Genomic DNA, 15,823 nt, shown 5'->3' on the forward strand with positions numbered 1-15,823 from the left:
TTCTATACTCTTTATCTCTGATTTGATTGTAAAGTCTTTAACTTTTTATTAAATTTTATTTTAATTATTAAATAAAAATTAAAAAAATATCTTATAAACATGTCTTTTTTCTTGAATTAGATAAATTCATGAAATCTTAAAAAATCTTCAATAAATACCACAAATTAAACTTCTCTATGAAAATAATTAACAAGGGCTAGTCCTCAAATACCTGAATGCATTAAGTCTAATGATTCAATTGTAATAGAACCTGTACTAAACTAAGTAAACCTGCTCATAATTTTTAAGCAATAATATTATATTATATAATATATATAATCATACCTTATTTTATAGAACCTTATTTTATAATATATATAATCATACCTTATATAATAGAACCTGTACTAAACTAAGTAAACCCATGGTTATTTTTAACCTTCACAATGTTAATTTTTTTACCATTGCATTCCTGTATTTAGGACTTTATATTATATATATATATATATATATATATATATATATATATATATATATAATCATACCTTATTATATAAAAATAAGACCTGATTATAGATTAGGTAAGCGACAAGACAAGAAAATAATCTCAAACTCCAACGCATCCACGGGATAAGATGCATGAGGCATCGACACATCGAATAATTTCTCTTTATTTTATTAGATAATTTGTAAAGATTTTATGCAATTTTTTTTTCCGCTATTTTCATTTTCTATAAATTGCTCCACTCCCCCACTCACTTTCTGTATTCTCTAACTGCTCACTTACCACTCTTTCTCTGTGTCTTCTCTCAGTCTTCAAGATGAGAGCAAAGGCATTGCCATTCTTGATGTTATTTCTCAGTATTACTCACTGTATCTCCCATGCAGCAGAACTCAATGGACCTTCAAAGCAGTCAGAGACCATTAGTTTCGGAACAGCCGGAGGGCTGAGACAGGGCTTCCCTGAGGGGTTTGTCTTTGGAACTGCTACTTCTGCTTATCAAGTTGAAGGCATGGCTGACAAGGATGGTCGTGGGCCTAGCATTTGGGATGCCTTTGTCAAAATTCCTGGTAATAATAATATGTTCTGGTGTTTGGTTGCTTCATTAAAAAAAATTAATGTTTTTTCTTTAATGGCAATGATGTTTTTGTTGGCTTAAGGCAACAGCTAGTGATAAAAGTTAAAAACTTAATATTGAGGCTTTAGATTATTTTGTTTTGGTAATAATATGAAATGAAATGTTGATGTTTGGGAGCAGGGATCGTTGCCAATAATGCTACAGGGGAAGTGTCAGTGGACCAGTATCACCGCTACAAGGTAGGTCCTGCTCCTGTCCGTCCTTAACCTTTCTTACTACTAAGGAAATCCCCTTGATTGAGCTTCCATTTTGATTTTAATTTCAGCATTTTGGATCACTGCATTGCTAAGAATGAGGAGAATGCCCCAAAAATATGAACATCTAGCATACTGTTACTAAACATTACTATTACATTATTATAACTAGTGTAACTTTCATATCTGCAGATTTTAAATTGTGGAGTTCTGATGGCATTAAATGTCCATTCTTGGTTGCATCTGATTTCTATCAAGTTTCTCCCATTCAGGACACATGCTAGATCTAAACTCTTCCATTCATGTTGCAGGAAGATGTAGATATCATGAAAAAGTTGAACTTCGATGCATACCGGTTCTCGATTTCATGGTCCAGAATTTTCCCTGGTAATTGTTTCATCTGCATTTTCTATTAAATTCAAATTTTGTTTGCGAGTTTGTATCGTTGGATTTCCTAGCCTTCTTTGACTTCTTTGATGTAGATGGAGCTGGAAAAGTGAATTGGAACGGAGTTGCATACTATAATAGGTTGATCGACTACATGATCGAAAGAGGTATGCTTTTCTATGAAATTTTAAATGAGATGTATGTTGATTTCCAACTAATTGCTTTCACATTTATCAAGATATAGGGATATAATTTATGTCCATGAATATTTTGTAGGCATTACTCCATATGCGAATCTTTATCACTATGATCTTCCGCTAGCACTTGAGAAGAAGTATAATGGATTGTTGAGTAACCAAGTAGTGTAAGTATACAGTCACTAAGAACTAATGTTTCCCCATGTATAGTTTTTACCTTACATGTATTTTATATTTTGGCGAATTGAGAATGATTGTTTCTGGGGATTATGTTTTTGAGCAATCATCTTTAATAGATTGAAATTAGATAAATGCTTCGGGCTCTGCAGGAAAGACTTTGCCGATTATGCAGACTTCTGTTTTAAGACCTTTGGAGATCGAGTAAAGAATTGGATGACATTCAATGAACCTAGAGTGGTGGCTGCCCTTGGATATGATAATGGATTCTTTGCTCCTGGAAGGTGTTCCAAAGCATTTGGGAATTGTACAGTCGGCAATTCTGCAACAGAGCCTTATATTGTTGCTCATCATTTGATTTTATCTCATGCAGCTGCTGTTCAGAGATATCGCGAAAAGTATCAAGTAATTTAGCATTTGTTCTTTTATTTTGAATGGGATGGAATTCATTTATTCGATGGAACAATATGTTATAGCTTGTCCCTTTTTTTTATTTTACATTGCAGGAAAAACAAAAGGGAAGGATTGGAATTCTCTTGGATTTTGTTTATTACGAACCTCTTACCAGATCAAAAGCTGACAACTTAGCAGCTCAAAGAGCAAGAGATTTTCATGTTGGATGGTAAAAATTCATTACTGCTTAGTAATGCAAGAAATTCTCCCTCTTTATTTCATTTCAGTGAGCGGTGCGGGGTAATTGAGGATCACATACACTTTCCCAGGGTGACCTAAAGTTGACCTTCTTGGTCAATGCTTTTGACCATGGAGATAAATTATCACCAAAATGTAGTTGATGAGCTAAAATTTGAAAACCACAGTAGCATGCTGCATGCATCTTTGAAAATGGCTTAAAATTTGATGCATTTAGCTGACACATTTTGAAGAACTTGCATCTTACTGTCATCGATCATGGGCTATCTGAAATTTATTTTAAGCACTTAGATTGTTGGTGAAAGTATATCTAAAGAATGTACCTAGAAAAGAATATGAAAGTATGGTTGAAACTTGGGATACATATTTTTCCACAAAAGTAAGGGGAGTGAGATACTTTCAAGGGCATTCCAGTTGCATTACACATTCATATGGTAAAGTCAACAAACCTTATGATATAATTCAGACATCTTGATAGCTTAAAAAAAATCATGTCACGCTGGTTTTGGCTTCATGCAGGTTTATTCATCCTATTGTATATGGTGAATATCCGAAAACAATGCAAAATATTGTCGGGAGTAGGCTACCTAAGTTTACAGAAGAAGAAGTCAAGATGGTGAAGGGCTCAATGGATTTTGTGGGAATCAACCATTATACTACTTACTACATGTATGATCCACATCAGTCCAAACCAAAGAACTTGGGCTACCAGCAAGACTGGAATGCTGGATTTGCTTGTAAGAAACTCTTGCCCTCCTTTCTCTCTTAAATAGTGGAACGTCGAAGTTCATTTACTCCTTCAGTCACTAAAGTGCAGTGTCTTATGAATCTTGCAGATAAGAAGAAGGGAGTGGAAATTGGTCCAAGAGTAAGTTCTTCCCACACAAGTTAACAATGCATGAGCTATGGGTTTGGGTTTATTTCATATGAGTAATTGGACATTTGCAGGCAAATTCTTATTGGCTTTATAATGTACCATGGGGTATGTACAAGGCTGTGATGTACATCAAAGAGCGCTATGGAAACCCTACAATGATACTGTCTGAAAATGGTATGAGCTACTACTATACGTCATGATTTCTTATTTAAGCCATGTTGTAACTTTTTATGGGCTTGTTTGACCCTGTTAATATGAGAATTTTTTTTAAAAAAAAAAATCTTATGCAGGGATGGATGATCCTGGTAATCTCACACGTTCCAAAGCAATGCAAGACACCACTAGAATTGGCTACTACAAGGCCTATTTGTCTCAACTGAAGAAAGCAGCTGATGATGGAGCCAATTTGGTTGGGTACTTTGCTTGGTCATTACTTGACAACTTTGAATGGAGATTAGGCTACACTTCAAGATTTGGAATTGTGTATGTTGATTACTCCAACCTTAAGAGGTACCCAAAAATGTCTGCCAATTGGTTCAAGCATCTCCTAGAGCGGAACAAACATTAAGCTGGCAGGCTTTCTTTGATTTAGTTGTCTGGAAAACAATGTTCTTGCAATAAAGCTATTGAGATATTCGTTTTCTGGCTCCTTTTTTGATTTACGATTGTTCAGTGGTGTTTAAATTTCAGACATTTGCAGAACACCTTAACCTATCAAGAACATAAAAATTGCAGAAAGTCCACAAGCATGGCTTTGGTAATTGTACTGGATTGCAAAATTAAGTGGTGTTTTTCAGAACGTATTGTGTTAACTGTGAATGATAATGAAAATTTATCCTCGTATCTCCATAAGCAACCAGAACATCAAATTCAGCTCTTATCAACCAGGCTCAAACTGCAAATGTCATGTGTAGACCCCCGCCCTTGGTGGACAACAATGGGACAAGCTCTCTTGACCTTGTCGCCTAAACAGTTTAATCTCTAATTCACATCTTAAAGCCAATTTTTCTCTGGCCTATTTCAGGACTTCAATGAAAAATGAAATCCAACCAAGGCTTCTGAAAGATACCCAGAAAATGGGCAATCAATCATAAACAAAGAGATTGAAAGGTTACGCTCGAGAAAAGAAATTCAAAATAGTATTCTTCGTGTTCTCCAGACTCATGTGCTTGCTTCTCTTTGCCTTTTCATTTTTACCCTTTCCATTAGAAGTCATTTTAGGCATGGAATTCACATTTTCTTGGGACTCGGCAACACACAAGTTGTCTGAGTTTTCTGCCTTGGTTACCACTGAAGCTTGTGCAGTAATGCTGGCTCCCTGATCTGAGTGAACTTTGTTGAGTTTTCTTTTCTTGGGAGGACTTTTATCATGAACCTCTGACTGGATGTCATCGGGAGTGGCCCATGGTATATTCATCTTTTCATGGTCAATCACAACTGAGATTTGTCCAGTGCTGCTATCTTTCTGGTCCAAGTTGATTTCTTCAACTTGTTGAATCCTGAATGGGTTCTTAGGAACTTTCAGTGGAACATCATTGGGAACCATTGCTGTTTCTGTAATATTAACTTTAGGTGGCGAGATTAGTTTCTGAAGTGCTAGAGCTTCGCTGATATACATACTTTCAGTGGAAAGTGGCTCCTGCTTCAGTACCATACCTGGTACAATAAACTCAGTGTAAAATTATGCAGTTTTCAAGTGTCTGTATCAATAAAGGTCAAGTGGGGTTAAAAAACTTGCCTGAACTGTCTCCTTCAGATTTATAGGAAAGAAAGGCCATCGAGCTGTTCATCTGTATGGATACAACATTAGCTTTGGGTTTCTGAAGTTGAGAAGGATTTTGAATGAAAATAGGGTCTGGAAGACGTCCAGGACTTCGAAAACAAGCAAAGGCCTCCATGGTTGTTGGATCCAAGTTCCCTTCAGCAATTGCAGTTGCTACGGAAGGAGGAATTTCTCTGGAGTCATTTGCAATCAGTCAAGGAAAAAAAATTGCACTCCAGACACAAGCACACAATATGCACAGGTTTATACGGGTAGATTAGCATTGCTAAGGTCAAATACGCCCAATATGCAGCCAGCATCCAGAACTCTCCAAGTGTTCATCCCAGACAAAACAATACAGTTCTTTTTTAAATACAACCTCGATGAATTTACTAAAGCATCTGTGCCGTGGCCGAGAACATCTTGGGTTTTGAAGGCTACAGTTCTTTATGCTTGACATGGAAGTGCAAGCTGAAACAGGAGCTGTAGAACTTTCAGAAATAGTATTCGCTCAATTAAAACAGGATACGGTCCAAGGAAATCCAGCTTCCCTTCCAAAGATTCCAGTAAATTTTGAGGGACAGGCTTCATGTGTTCCAGTCTCTTATTGTTCGAATCATATCTGCGTCAAATGCCAAAAAAAAAAGGGTCAGTCCATAAGTATATGCAGCGAGAAAATGAGCAACGAGTGATAGATCATTTTAGCAACTTAAAATTGAAAGACAACAAGGATGAGGAAATAAATCATTTGGAATAATTAGTTTTGCAATCTACACACATTCTGGCGTGCTGGAAAACTGCTAGAGCCTCTATGAAAGATTTTGAATAATCTTCAGGCATTTGTCGACCTTTCTCCAACTTCAAAACTGATAAAACCTGAAAGTATGCCATCAAATATAAGCTTTCAAAAGAAACTGATTAGTTAGAAGCGTCAGTTGGATAAATGTTTAACTCCATGGCAGAGTAAAACCATACAAAAGTTCACAAGGTTGTCATCGATAAGGCTCCTTTTTTGGGTAGCAGATGCAATATCTCCTTGACCAAAAAAAATGCCAGACAAAATAAGTGGGCAGTACAATAAACTGGTTGCAAACCAAACCAGATGTGCTTTTCAAGGCTCATACATGATCAACTCTCAGCTAGTGAGATGAGAAATGTTTTGGGGAAAAGAACCAAACCATAAAATTCAACCGTATTTTTCCTGTCTTGGCTCAAATAATATTCAGAAAAAGGGTAGGGTACGAGAAAGAGAAGTCTAGAAACAATGATATGCTTCCCCAAAGAACCACAGGAAGAGTGAATAATTAGAAGTTCATTTTCTCTAGCCAGACAGGAAAAAAAAAAAAAAAAGAGATTCCAGATATCTTTTCAGATGCTTTAACATGTTTTCATAACTAAATAGAGAAAAACAGACAAATTTAGATGTTATTATAAAATGAATAAATAAACTGCTGTCGTTAAAACTAGCATAGATAGAAACCATCTAAAACACAAGTTTTTCTTGCTATCACTGCATTCTGTTGTTTCCTGCTCCTCCTTTCATTTGTTTTCAGTAGAACTCAGATTCAAGGCAGGAACCTTGCACAATATTGTTACCTCAACAGCTACTATAAGCTCAACAAACATTTTCTGAATAATTTAAAGTTCATTTTTAACCTTTAGCTCAAGCTATTGCTGTAAAGAAAAGCTTGTATCTTGCATGAATTCCACAGAATTTCCATAGCACCAGAAACTATAATGATTTTTTCCTACTGGAAATTCCAACATCTTCTGAAGATCAATCAAAATTTAAAGTGTTCATCGAATTTGTTTGTCACCAACAGAATTGATGATATTATAGATTGGGAAAATCAAGTGAAAATAATGTTTGATTTACAGATATGCACTTTAGTTCCAAAATCATTTGATTATGACCTCATGAGATTGTTACTGTGAACATAGCCTTTATGCAGTGCATTGGAACATGCTTATGCCTGATTTCATCTTAAGGTTTCGAAATTTGATCAACATTATGGACTATCAAAAGCACCAGAACACACTTACACGATCCAAGTTCCGATACTTGGACACATAAGAATGAGCCTTCGAAATCCCTATTCCAGGAACAGATGGAAGGAAATCACAACCAGCTAAGACACACATACCTGTACACATGTCATAAAATGAGCCAGTTTTCAGTTTAATTGCACTAATTCGACAATGGAAACATAAGGACTATTTTTCTCACAACCAGCTATGATACACATACCCCAGAGGTCAAAATATGAGCTAGTTTTCCATTCAATGTCCTCTTGTAATTAGTTCTATCTCGTGAGATTGAAAACTGAAAGCTCTATGTTAATATTATTATAATTATGGAAACAAAATCTGCAACCAAAGTCGATAAAAGAATGGAAATATTTCCATTCGGATGCATGAAAGCACTACGATCGATGTGTTTTATATTCTCTGTTTTAGTCTGTTTTTATTTGTTCATATTCAAAACTTCTCTATAGTTTGTAAACTTTTAAGCAAGCTTCAAAGTGGTGGACTCACCCATGAACAATTCCTTATCAAAACATTGGAATGAAGGTTTGCGAGCTGCAGCATCAAAAACCTTGTCTAAAACTATCTCCTCACCATTGCCGTACCGATCCATCTTAAAAATAGTCTGAGCAACCAATGCAAATCAAATCAAGACAATACCACCACTAATACCATCAGTAATGAACAAAGACAGCTGTGTAATTAGGAGAGCAGTAGACCTCCATCTCCAACAAACCAAAGTTTCATGAAAGTTCTTACAGCTTGGCAACCATATGCCAATAGATCACTGTCCTCTGTTATAACAGCTGCTATACCACCTCTTTCTGCTTCAAGGCTAGCTAAATGTGCTAACTGTGCATCAGCCTCGTATGGAGCTACCAAAAATTCTATGTTTTCCGATCTCAAGATCTGAAAAGTAATCACAGGACATAGGGCATAGGGCATGGTTTATTATAACTTAGATACTGTACGCAAGAAAATGTAGATAGCTTCTAACATGCAGATATCTATATTCTATGGAAATATGATAATTTCTAGAGCTACAGATAGCAGGTCACAGTCAAAGATGCTGCCATCACATACCTGAATCAGTTGATGTGCCATCAATGGGGTAATGCTAATTGCTCTCTGTATGGAAAGGGCAATGTAGATTAGTAATTTACATACATTGATAAAGAAACCAAACATAGATAGCGATTATATAAACCCTAGCAAAATGTAAAGAATAATTAAACACAAGCTATAACATAAGGGTAAAAGAATCACACAAGATTCTGTGAAGGCTAAAGTTTAGTAACAACTAATATTTCATTGCTTGAGATACCAAAGACTTTCAAATTTTCCAGATTAAAATCAAACAAGAGATGGAATTGGACAATTAGAAACAGTCACAACTGCTAAGAAACTGTGGTGTATATGGCTATATGACATTTTACTCATTGACCCATCTTTCAATTAGGACAAACAACATGGAAGATGAAATTTACTCATTTGGCTAAAATTTCTCATACCTGAAAAAATTCAGTAGCAGCATTAGCATTCCCTTCTTTGAGCTTCTCCATTGCCAACTCACGATTTGCTTTTCTTTTCCTAAATTGAAATACAAAACCCCAAATAAGATTTCGAATTTCCAATTGCTAAACCCCAAATGGGAACTCAATAAAGAACATATTGCACATTATCCAAAAAGGCAATATTTTTTATTGAATTTAACTAACCTGTATCTGTCTTGTTCAGTTCCAGCTTTACAGGGAATATTTCCACCATCAAAAACAACAACTGGTGTAATCTTGTAGTGTCTAAGTAGATTAATTCTGTGCATAAAATAGTCTAAATACCGCAACTTCTTTTCGCTATTTGAATTTAAACAAATCTCCATGCTACATGAATAAGCTGCAGCACCATTTCCCAAAAAAAAAAAACAACAGGAAAAAAAAATTTCCCTTCAACACCAAAAAGAAATAAATAAAAGAAGAAATGAGTCAAGATAGATTTTTTATACACCTCCTTTATGTAGCCAACTATAAGCATCAATACCCACCTGCAAAAAAAACAAAAAAAAAAAGTAAATAAAAAACATAATATCAATTTAAGCATTGAAAAAAACACAAAACCCAGATGGGGTTTAGATTAATACACGTTTGCCATTATATTTTTTTATGTGAACAGGTTCAATGTAGGGTTTCATGAACTTGAGCAGATCTTTGACACCCATTTGGAGCTTTTAGGTTCTGTTTTCCTTCCTTCGATTTTTTTTTCCTGATTTTTTAATTTTGGTCTGTGCCTGTCATAGTGACTTTTTTAGAGGGTGAGAAATGGCGGGAAATTGGCAAAATGTCAAAATGCGCGGCACTGAGGTGCCTTGCTGGGACTCTTGGGGGATTAACTTGACGTGGCTGTTTTCAATAGTCCTTCACTGGCTAATTCTAGATCGCCACGTACGTAAGATTTAGTTTAGTGAATCTTTTCCTAATATTTCCTAAAGAAAACGATTTTCAAACAAATTCTTTATACTATATTTTCATAAAATATTTTTTTTCTATGATATGGGGAATATGTAAGTGATAGAAAAAGGTTCAATCAATTTAAAGGATTTAATTCTCATAAAAAAAATAATTAGTATATGAGTTTGTACAAGAATTTTTTATATGCATAACATTATTTTTTTCCTTTTTATCATGAAATGTTTTGAGCTTCTTAAAAATAATGGTAATTTTTTGTTCAAATTGTGATTTTCTATATACTAATGTTATGTTATCTAGGGGAAATGTTTTGTGATTTTTTAAAAACATTTCTTTTATAATTATAAAATATTTATGGTCTATTTTAAAATTGTTTTGGGTTGGTCCATTACAAAATAAAAAGGCTCTTTAATTTATTTGTTGGAAAATATTTTTTATATAAAGCATTTTTTTTTCTTGTGTTTTGCTACATTATAAAAAATTAATCAATGAAATTCACTTTTAATTAAAAAAATATAAGTTTTAGATAAAATAAAAGTGTTTTCGAGTTTAAAAAATAAAAAAAAAACACGATAAAAAAACTAAAGTAATGCAATTCTTCGTTAGTTTTTATACACAATGTTTTTATATTATATTTTTATAAAAAAATTATAATACAGTGAATATTAAGTGATTATAGTTTCAATTACTTTAAATGATTTACTTATCATAAAAAACATTATTATTATATGAGTTTGTATAAGAATTTGTATGTATAATATTATTTTTTTTCTTTTTTATCATGAAATGTTTTGAGTTTTTTTTAAAAGAATGCTCATTTTTTGTCCAATTTGTGATTTTGTCTTATCAAGGAAAAATGTTATGAGATTCTTTTTTTATTGACCAGAAAACATTTCTTTTATAATTATAAAATATTTATGGTTTGTTTTAAATTTGGTTTGGGTTGCTTCATTACAAAATAAAAAGGCTTTTTAATTTTTATGCTAGAAAGTACTTTTTATATGAAGCATTTTTTTTATTTTCTCATGTTTTGCTATATTATAAAAAATTAATCAATAAAATTCACTTTTGATTAAAACAATATAAGTTTTAGATAAAAAAAAAGTGTTTTCTAATTTAAGAGATTAAAAAACACGACAAAAAAACTAAAATAATACAATTCCTTATGATTCTTTATACAAAAATTCTTTATATTATATTTTCATAAAATATTTTTTTATGATACGGGGAATGTGTAAGTGATAGATAATCAATCTAAATTATTTCCTTCTAAAAAAATAATTATTATTATATGAGTTTGTATGAGAATTTTGTCTATACAATGTTATTTTTTTCCTTTTTTATCATGAAATATTTTGAATTTTTTTAAAATAATGGTCATTTTTTTATCTACTTTGTGATTTACTATATACTAATGTTGTGTTATCAAGGGAAATATTTTGGATTCTTTTTTTATCGACTAGAAAACATTTTTTTATAGTTATAAAATATTTATGGTTTGTTTTAAATTTGTTTTGGGTTGGTCCATTACAAAATAAAAAGGCTCTCTAATTTGTTTGCTAGAAAGTACTTTTTATATGAAGCACCTTTTTTTTTCTCATGTTTTGCTACATTATAAAAAATTAATCAATAAAATTTACTTTTGATGCGAACCTTGTGATCACGTGGTCGTGCAACCCACAATCAAGATTGAGATCTGATCCTGAAAAGTCGAAAGAAGTCTGGTAGGAGTGTGACACAATGAAAACTTATCTCAAGGCACTAACACTATTGCAATGAAGTCGAATGACGCCACAAAACTAATTAATCTTTGATAAGTCAGATTCAATTCATTCAAGAATAAAAAAAATATAAAAATCTCTTTCACATGTTAAAACTGAAAAATTCAGAAGTGTTATTAATCAATAGCTGTTGAAAATTAGGTTTATAGGTGTTTAATAGTTCTGAAAAATTAACCCTAATGAATCTACCCTTGTGGGATTTAGTTTTTGACCCACATACAAAAATCGACTCAAAACCTTTACCGATAAGTCCAAACCCTGATCCAAACAAGCCTTGGATCTCAACTTAAAATAAAGTATTAATTAAGCTCATTTAAGCTTTGGGATGTAACTAACAAAAACAAAAATAAAGCTCATAAGTCCTAAGTCTTTATGTGTCGTGAGAAGAAAAGAAGAAAAGAAAATATTTTAGGTCTGATACAAGACTTATTTATAGCTTATAATGTTTCCTAGTAATCCTATGAACTAAAGGAGAAGTTTTCGCCTCTTTGGTTTTCAAGTTAGAATAGGATTTTAATCTCAACTTTTGTATTTATCAATTTTTTTTTTAAGGAAAAGAATGTCGCATTTAATGTTTCTTTTTTCCTCCCCTTGGTATCCTTCTAATATTAGGAATCACAATTAAATTGTTGAATTATTCTCATTGCAAATGTATGTGAACTAATAATGATTTGTGCCATAGATGTATATACATGTTTCATCATTGATGACCATATTGGATATGGTCACGTGTATTTGATGAAAATCTGAATCATTTGAAAGGTTTAAAGAATTTAGAAATGAAGTTGAAATACAAATTAGAAAGAGTATTAAAATACTTTGATCAGATCGAGGTAGTGTATAATACTTCAACCAAGATTTTCAAGATTATCTAAAAGAGAATGAGATTCTCTCATAATCGACACCTTCTAGAACACCACAGCATAATGAAGTTTCTAAAAGGAGAAATTGCATCATGTTAGATATAGTGCAATCCATGATGAGCTATACAAATCTTTCACCTTTCTTTTAAAGTTATGCCCTACAAACTACTGCTTACCTTTTAAAAAGGATTCCATCAAAATGTATTGATAAGACTTCATATGAGATATGGAATGGTAGGAGACCAATCTTATTATACTTAAAGATTTGAGATGTAACACTTATATGAAGCGTATAATATCTAAAAAGCTAAGAGATAAGTCAGATAATTGTAAGTTTGTTAGATATGCAAAAGAATTATTTAGATATTATTTCTATCATCCTGTTGAGAAAAAGGTGTTTGTCTCAAAATATGTTACATTTCTAGAGAATTTTTTTTTTCTTGAAGTGAAGAGTGGGAGGAAAATAAAACTTAAAGAAGTTCAAGAACCACAAACTGACATCTAAATGGAACTAAAGCTCAAGGTTATAACATTGATGTTCAGCCTAAAACTCAACAAACATAAGAACTTTGTAGATCTAGTAGGACATGTCATGTACTATTAAGATATCAACTTCTTGTAAAAGCTGATAATGACAAGTTTCTCATATTTGATGAGTCTACCAATTATATGGAAGCAATATCTAATAGCTTAAAGCTATGAAATCTAAAATGGATTCCATACACGCTAACCGTGTATGGACTTTGGTTAATCCATCTGAAGGGATAAAACTCATTAGATGTAAATGAGTCTTTAAAAGAAAGACTGGTATGAAAGTCAATATACAAATGCACAAAGATAAATTAATTGTTAAAGGTTACAGACAAAGACAAGTGGTTGACTTTGATGAAACTTTCTTGTTGGTAGCTATGTTCAAATTCACACGTATTTTCCTTGCTATAACTTCGTATCATGATTATGAAATTTGGCAAATAGATATCAAAGTTGTATTCCTGAATAGGAATATTCATAAAAATATGTATATGACACAACCTAAAGGCTTGAATATAAGAAATCTGCCAACAAAGTAAGCTTATGGACTTAAGCAAACTTCAAGAAGTTGGAAAATCTATTTTGATGAGATAATCAAATAGTTTGATTTCATTAAAAATATAAATAAACCTTGTGTTTATAAAAAAGGGTTAGTGGGAGTAGAGTTGTTTTGTAATATTATATGTAGATGACCTATTATTTATAGGAAATTACATTTCTTTACTACAATCATTAATTATCTAGTTGTCCAAGCATTTCTCCACAAAGGATATAAAAGAAGCAACCTATATGTTGAGAATAAAAATCTATAGAGATAGATCTAGAAGTTTGCTTGGATTATCCAAATCCACGTATATAGATAATATGTTAAAATTGTTTAGCATGGAAGAATCCAAAAAATGATACTTACCTATTTCACAAGGAATGCATATCTCCAAAGATATGTATCCTAAAACATAAATTAAGAGATATAGGATAGAAAGGATTTCATATGCTTTGGCTATAGGATCCATTATGTATGTAATGTTATGTAGGGGTGAGCAAAAAAACCAAAAAAACCGATTAAATCGAGAAAACCAGAAAAAAAATAACCGAAAAAATCGAATCGTGAAAAAAAACCGATTAGAATTTTTAAAAAACCAACCAGTTCAGTTCGGTTTGGGTTTTATAAGCCTAAAACTGGAAAACCGAACTGAATCGAACCGAACCCAAACTAAAAAAAAAAACCGAGCCAAATCAGAAAAAACTGAGCCGACCAGTTTGAACCAGTTTTAGTTTTTTTCGGAAAAAACTGGTTTTGGTTACTTTTTTTATATATAAAAACCAAACTGAACCGAAAATGATCACTCCTAATGTTATGTACAAGATTATATGTATTTTATGCTTTGAGCATAATGAGTAAATATCAATTTAATTCAGGTGAGAGTCACTAGAAAATAGTTCAAAACATTCTTAAGTAGTTAAGAAGAACTAAGAATGTCTTTATGATGTATGGAAGGCATGAACTAGAAGTTTATGATTATTCAGATGCTAGTTTTCAATCAGATATTAATGATAGTTATTCATAGTTAGGATATATGTTTTTACTCTAAATGGTGGTGTTGTGAGTTGGAAGAGTTCCAAACAAAATATCACAACTGATTTTACAATTTAATCTAAATACATCTCTACATCTAAGGCGTAAAAAAAGATGTTTGGGTCAAGAAGTTTATCATTGAACTAGGTGTAGTTTGTAGCATTGTTAATCCAATAGCCTTGCAATGTGATAATAATGGATCCATTGCACAAGTAAATGAACCAAGATCTTGTCAAATATCCAAACATGTACTTAAACAGTCCTTATTTGTCAAATATACAAATAAGTACTTAAGCAAGTTAATCCAGGTTGACTCTGTTTATTTTTTAGGTCACTTTTTTAATTGAATATTTTTTTTTTCAATTTCACCCTTCAACAACTCAATATTTTTTATTATTTAGTTTTTTTTTTCAATTTTATCTTTCAATATTAGTTTGTGGTAATTGAGCTTCATTTTTTTTTTCAATTTGTTTTCTGTCGAGTTATCCCTATCTCACAGATTTATTTTTTCTCTCTTAATTTCAACTTTCAACTTTGAATTTGTTAGAAATAGAGCTTCATATTTTTTTAATTTACTTTTTATGAAGTTATCTAAATCTCATAACTTAGGTTATGGGTTTAACATGTCATCCTGGGTTGACTTGAGTTATTTTTTTTTGTCTTTTTAATTTTTTTTTATTTTCATCATTCAGTATTGAGTTAGTTGGAAATTGGGTTTCATAAATGTTTTCAATTTGTTTCTATTAGGTTATCTTGATCTCAGACTCAGGTTACGAGTTTGACAGGTTAACCTAAGTTGACTCGAGTAGTTTTTGTCAATATTGAGTTAGTTGGAAATTGGGTTTCATAAATGTTTTTAATTTGCTTCTTCGTGGTTTATCTCGATCTTATGATTCAGGTTGTGGATTTGTCGTTTTTTAGTTCATTTTAGTTAATTTTATTTTTCAACATTGTATTAATTAGGAATTGACTTTCATAATTTATTTTGATTTAATTTCTATAGGAGTTATCATAGTCTCATGACTTGAGTCGTAAATTTGATAGGTAAATTCAGGTCGATCCAATATGTTGCAGTCTTAATATTTGAAAGAAAATGGCATCCAATATGTCGTTGTAAATCAATATTTAAAGAAGATGTCATCTAATATGCATTATATTTTGAGTTAATGACTAAAAAATGTTGTGTTAGAAAACACGATATCAACTATTGGATAAATAGTTT

At 32.1% G+C, this 15,823-nt stretch overlaps 2 protein-coding genes across 2 annotated transcripts; one reads left to right on the forward strand and one right to left on the reverse strand.

The window, feature by feature from the left end:
- The first annotated feature begins 737 nt into the window (after positions 1–737).
- LOC7462477 (beta-glucosidase 44) lies at positions 738–4,250 on the forward strand. Its single transcript, XM_002322049.4, has 11 exons — positions 738–1,050; positions 1,239–1,297; positions 1,624–1,699; positions 1,795–1,866; positions 1,976–2,063; positions 2,226–2,478; positions 2,580–2,695; positions 3,244–3,461; positions 3,561–3,592; positions 3,673–3,775; positions 3,892–4,250. The coding sequence occupies exons 1-11, from the start codon at positions 801–803 to the stop codon at positions 4,167–4,169; spliced, it is 1,545 nt and encodes a 514-aa protein (XP_002322085.1). The 5' UTR covers positions 738–800; the 3' UTR covers positions 4,170–4,250.
- A 194-nt stretch (positions 4,251–4,444) lies between these two features.
- On the reverse strand, positions 4,445–9,697 carry LOC7462476 (exonuclease 1). Its single transcript, XM_024586013.2, has 12 exons — positions 9,526–9,697; positions 9,393–9,429; positions 9,107–9,281; positions 8,900–8,978; positions 8,472–8,516; positions 8,148–8,297; positions 7,899–8,013; positions 7,407–7,507; positions 6,142–6,239; positions 5,893–5,985; positions 5,340–5,557; positions 4,445–5,257 (listed from the first exon to the last, which is right to left on the reverse strand). The coding sequence occupies exons 1-12, from the start codon at positions 9,601–9,603 to the stop codon at positions 4,713–4,715; spliced, it is 1,734 nt and encodes a 577-aa protein (XP_024441781.2). The 5' UTR covers positions 9,604–9,697; the 3' UTR covers positions 4,445–4,712.
- Positions 9,698–15,823: the final 6,126 nt, after the last annotated feature.

Source organism: Populus trichocarpa, chromosome 15, assembly GCF_000002775.5.
Source record: "Populus trichocarpa isolate Nisqually-1 chromosome 15, P.trichocarpa_v4.1, whole genome shotgun sequence".
Lineage (NCBI taxonomy): Eukaryota > Viridiplantae > Streptophyta > Magnoliopsida > Malpighiales > Salicaceae > Populus > Populus trichocarpa.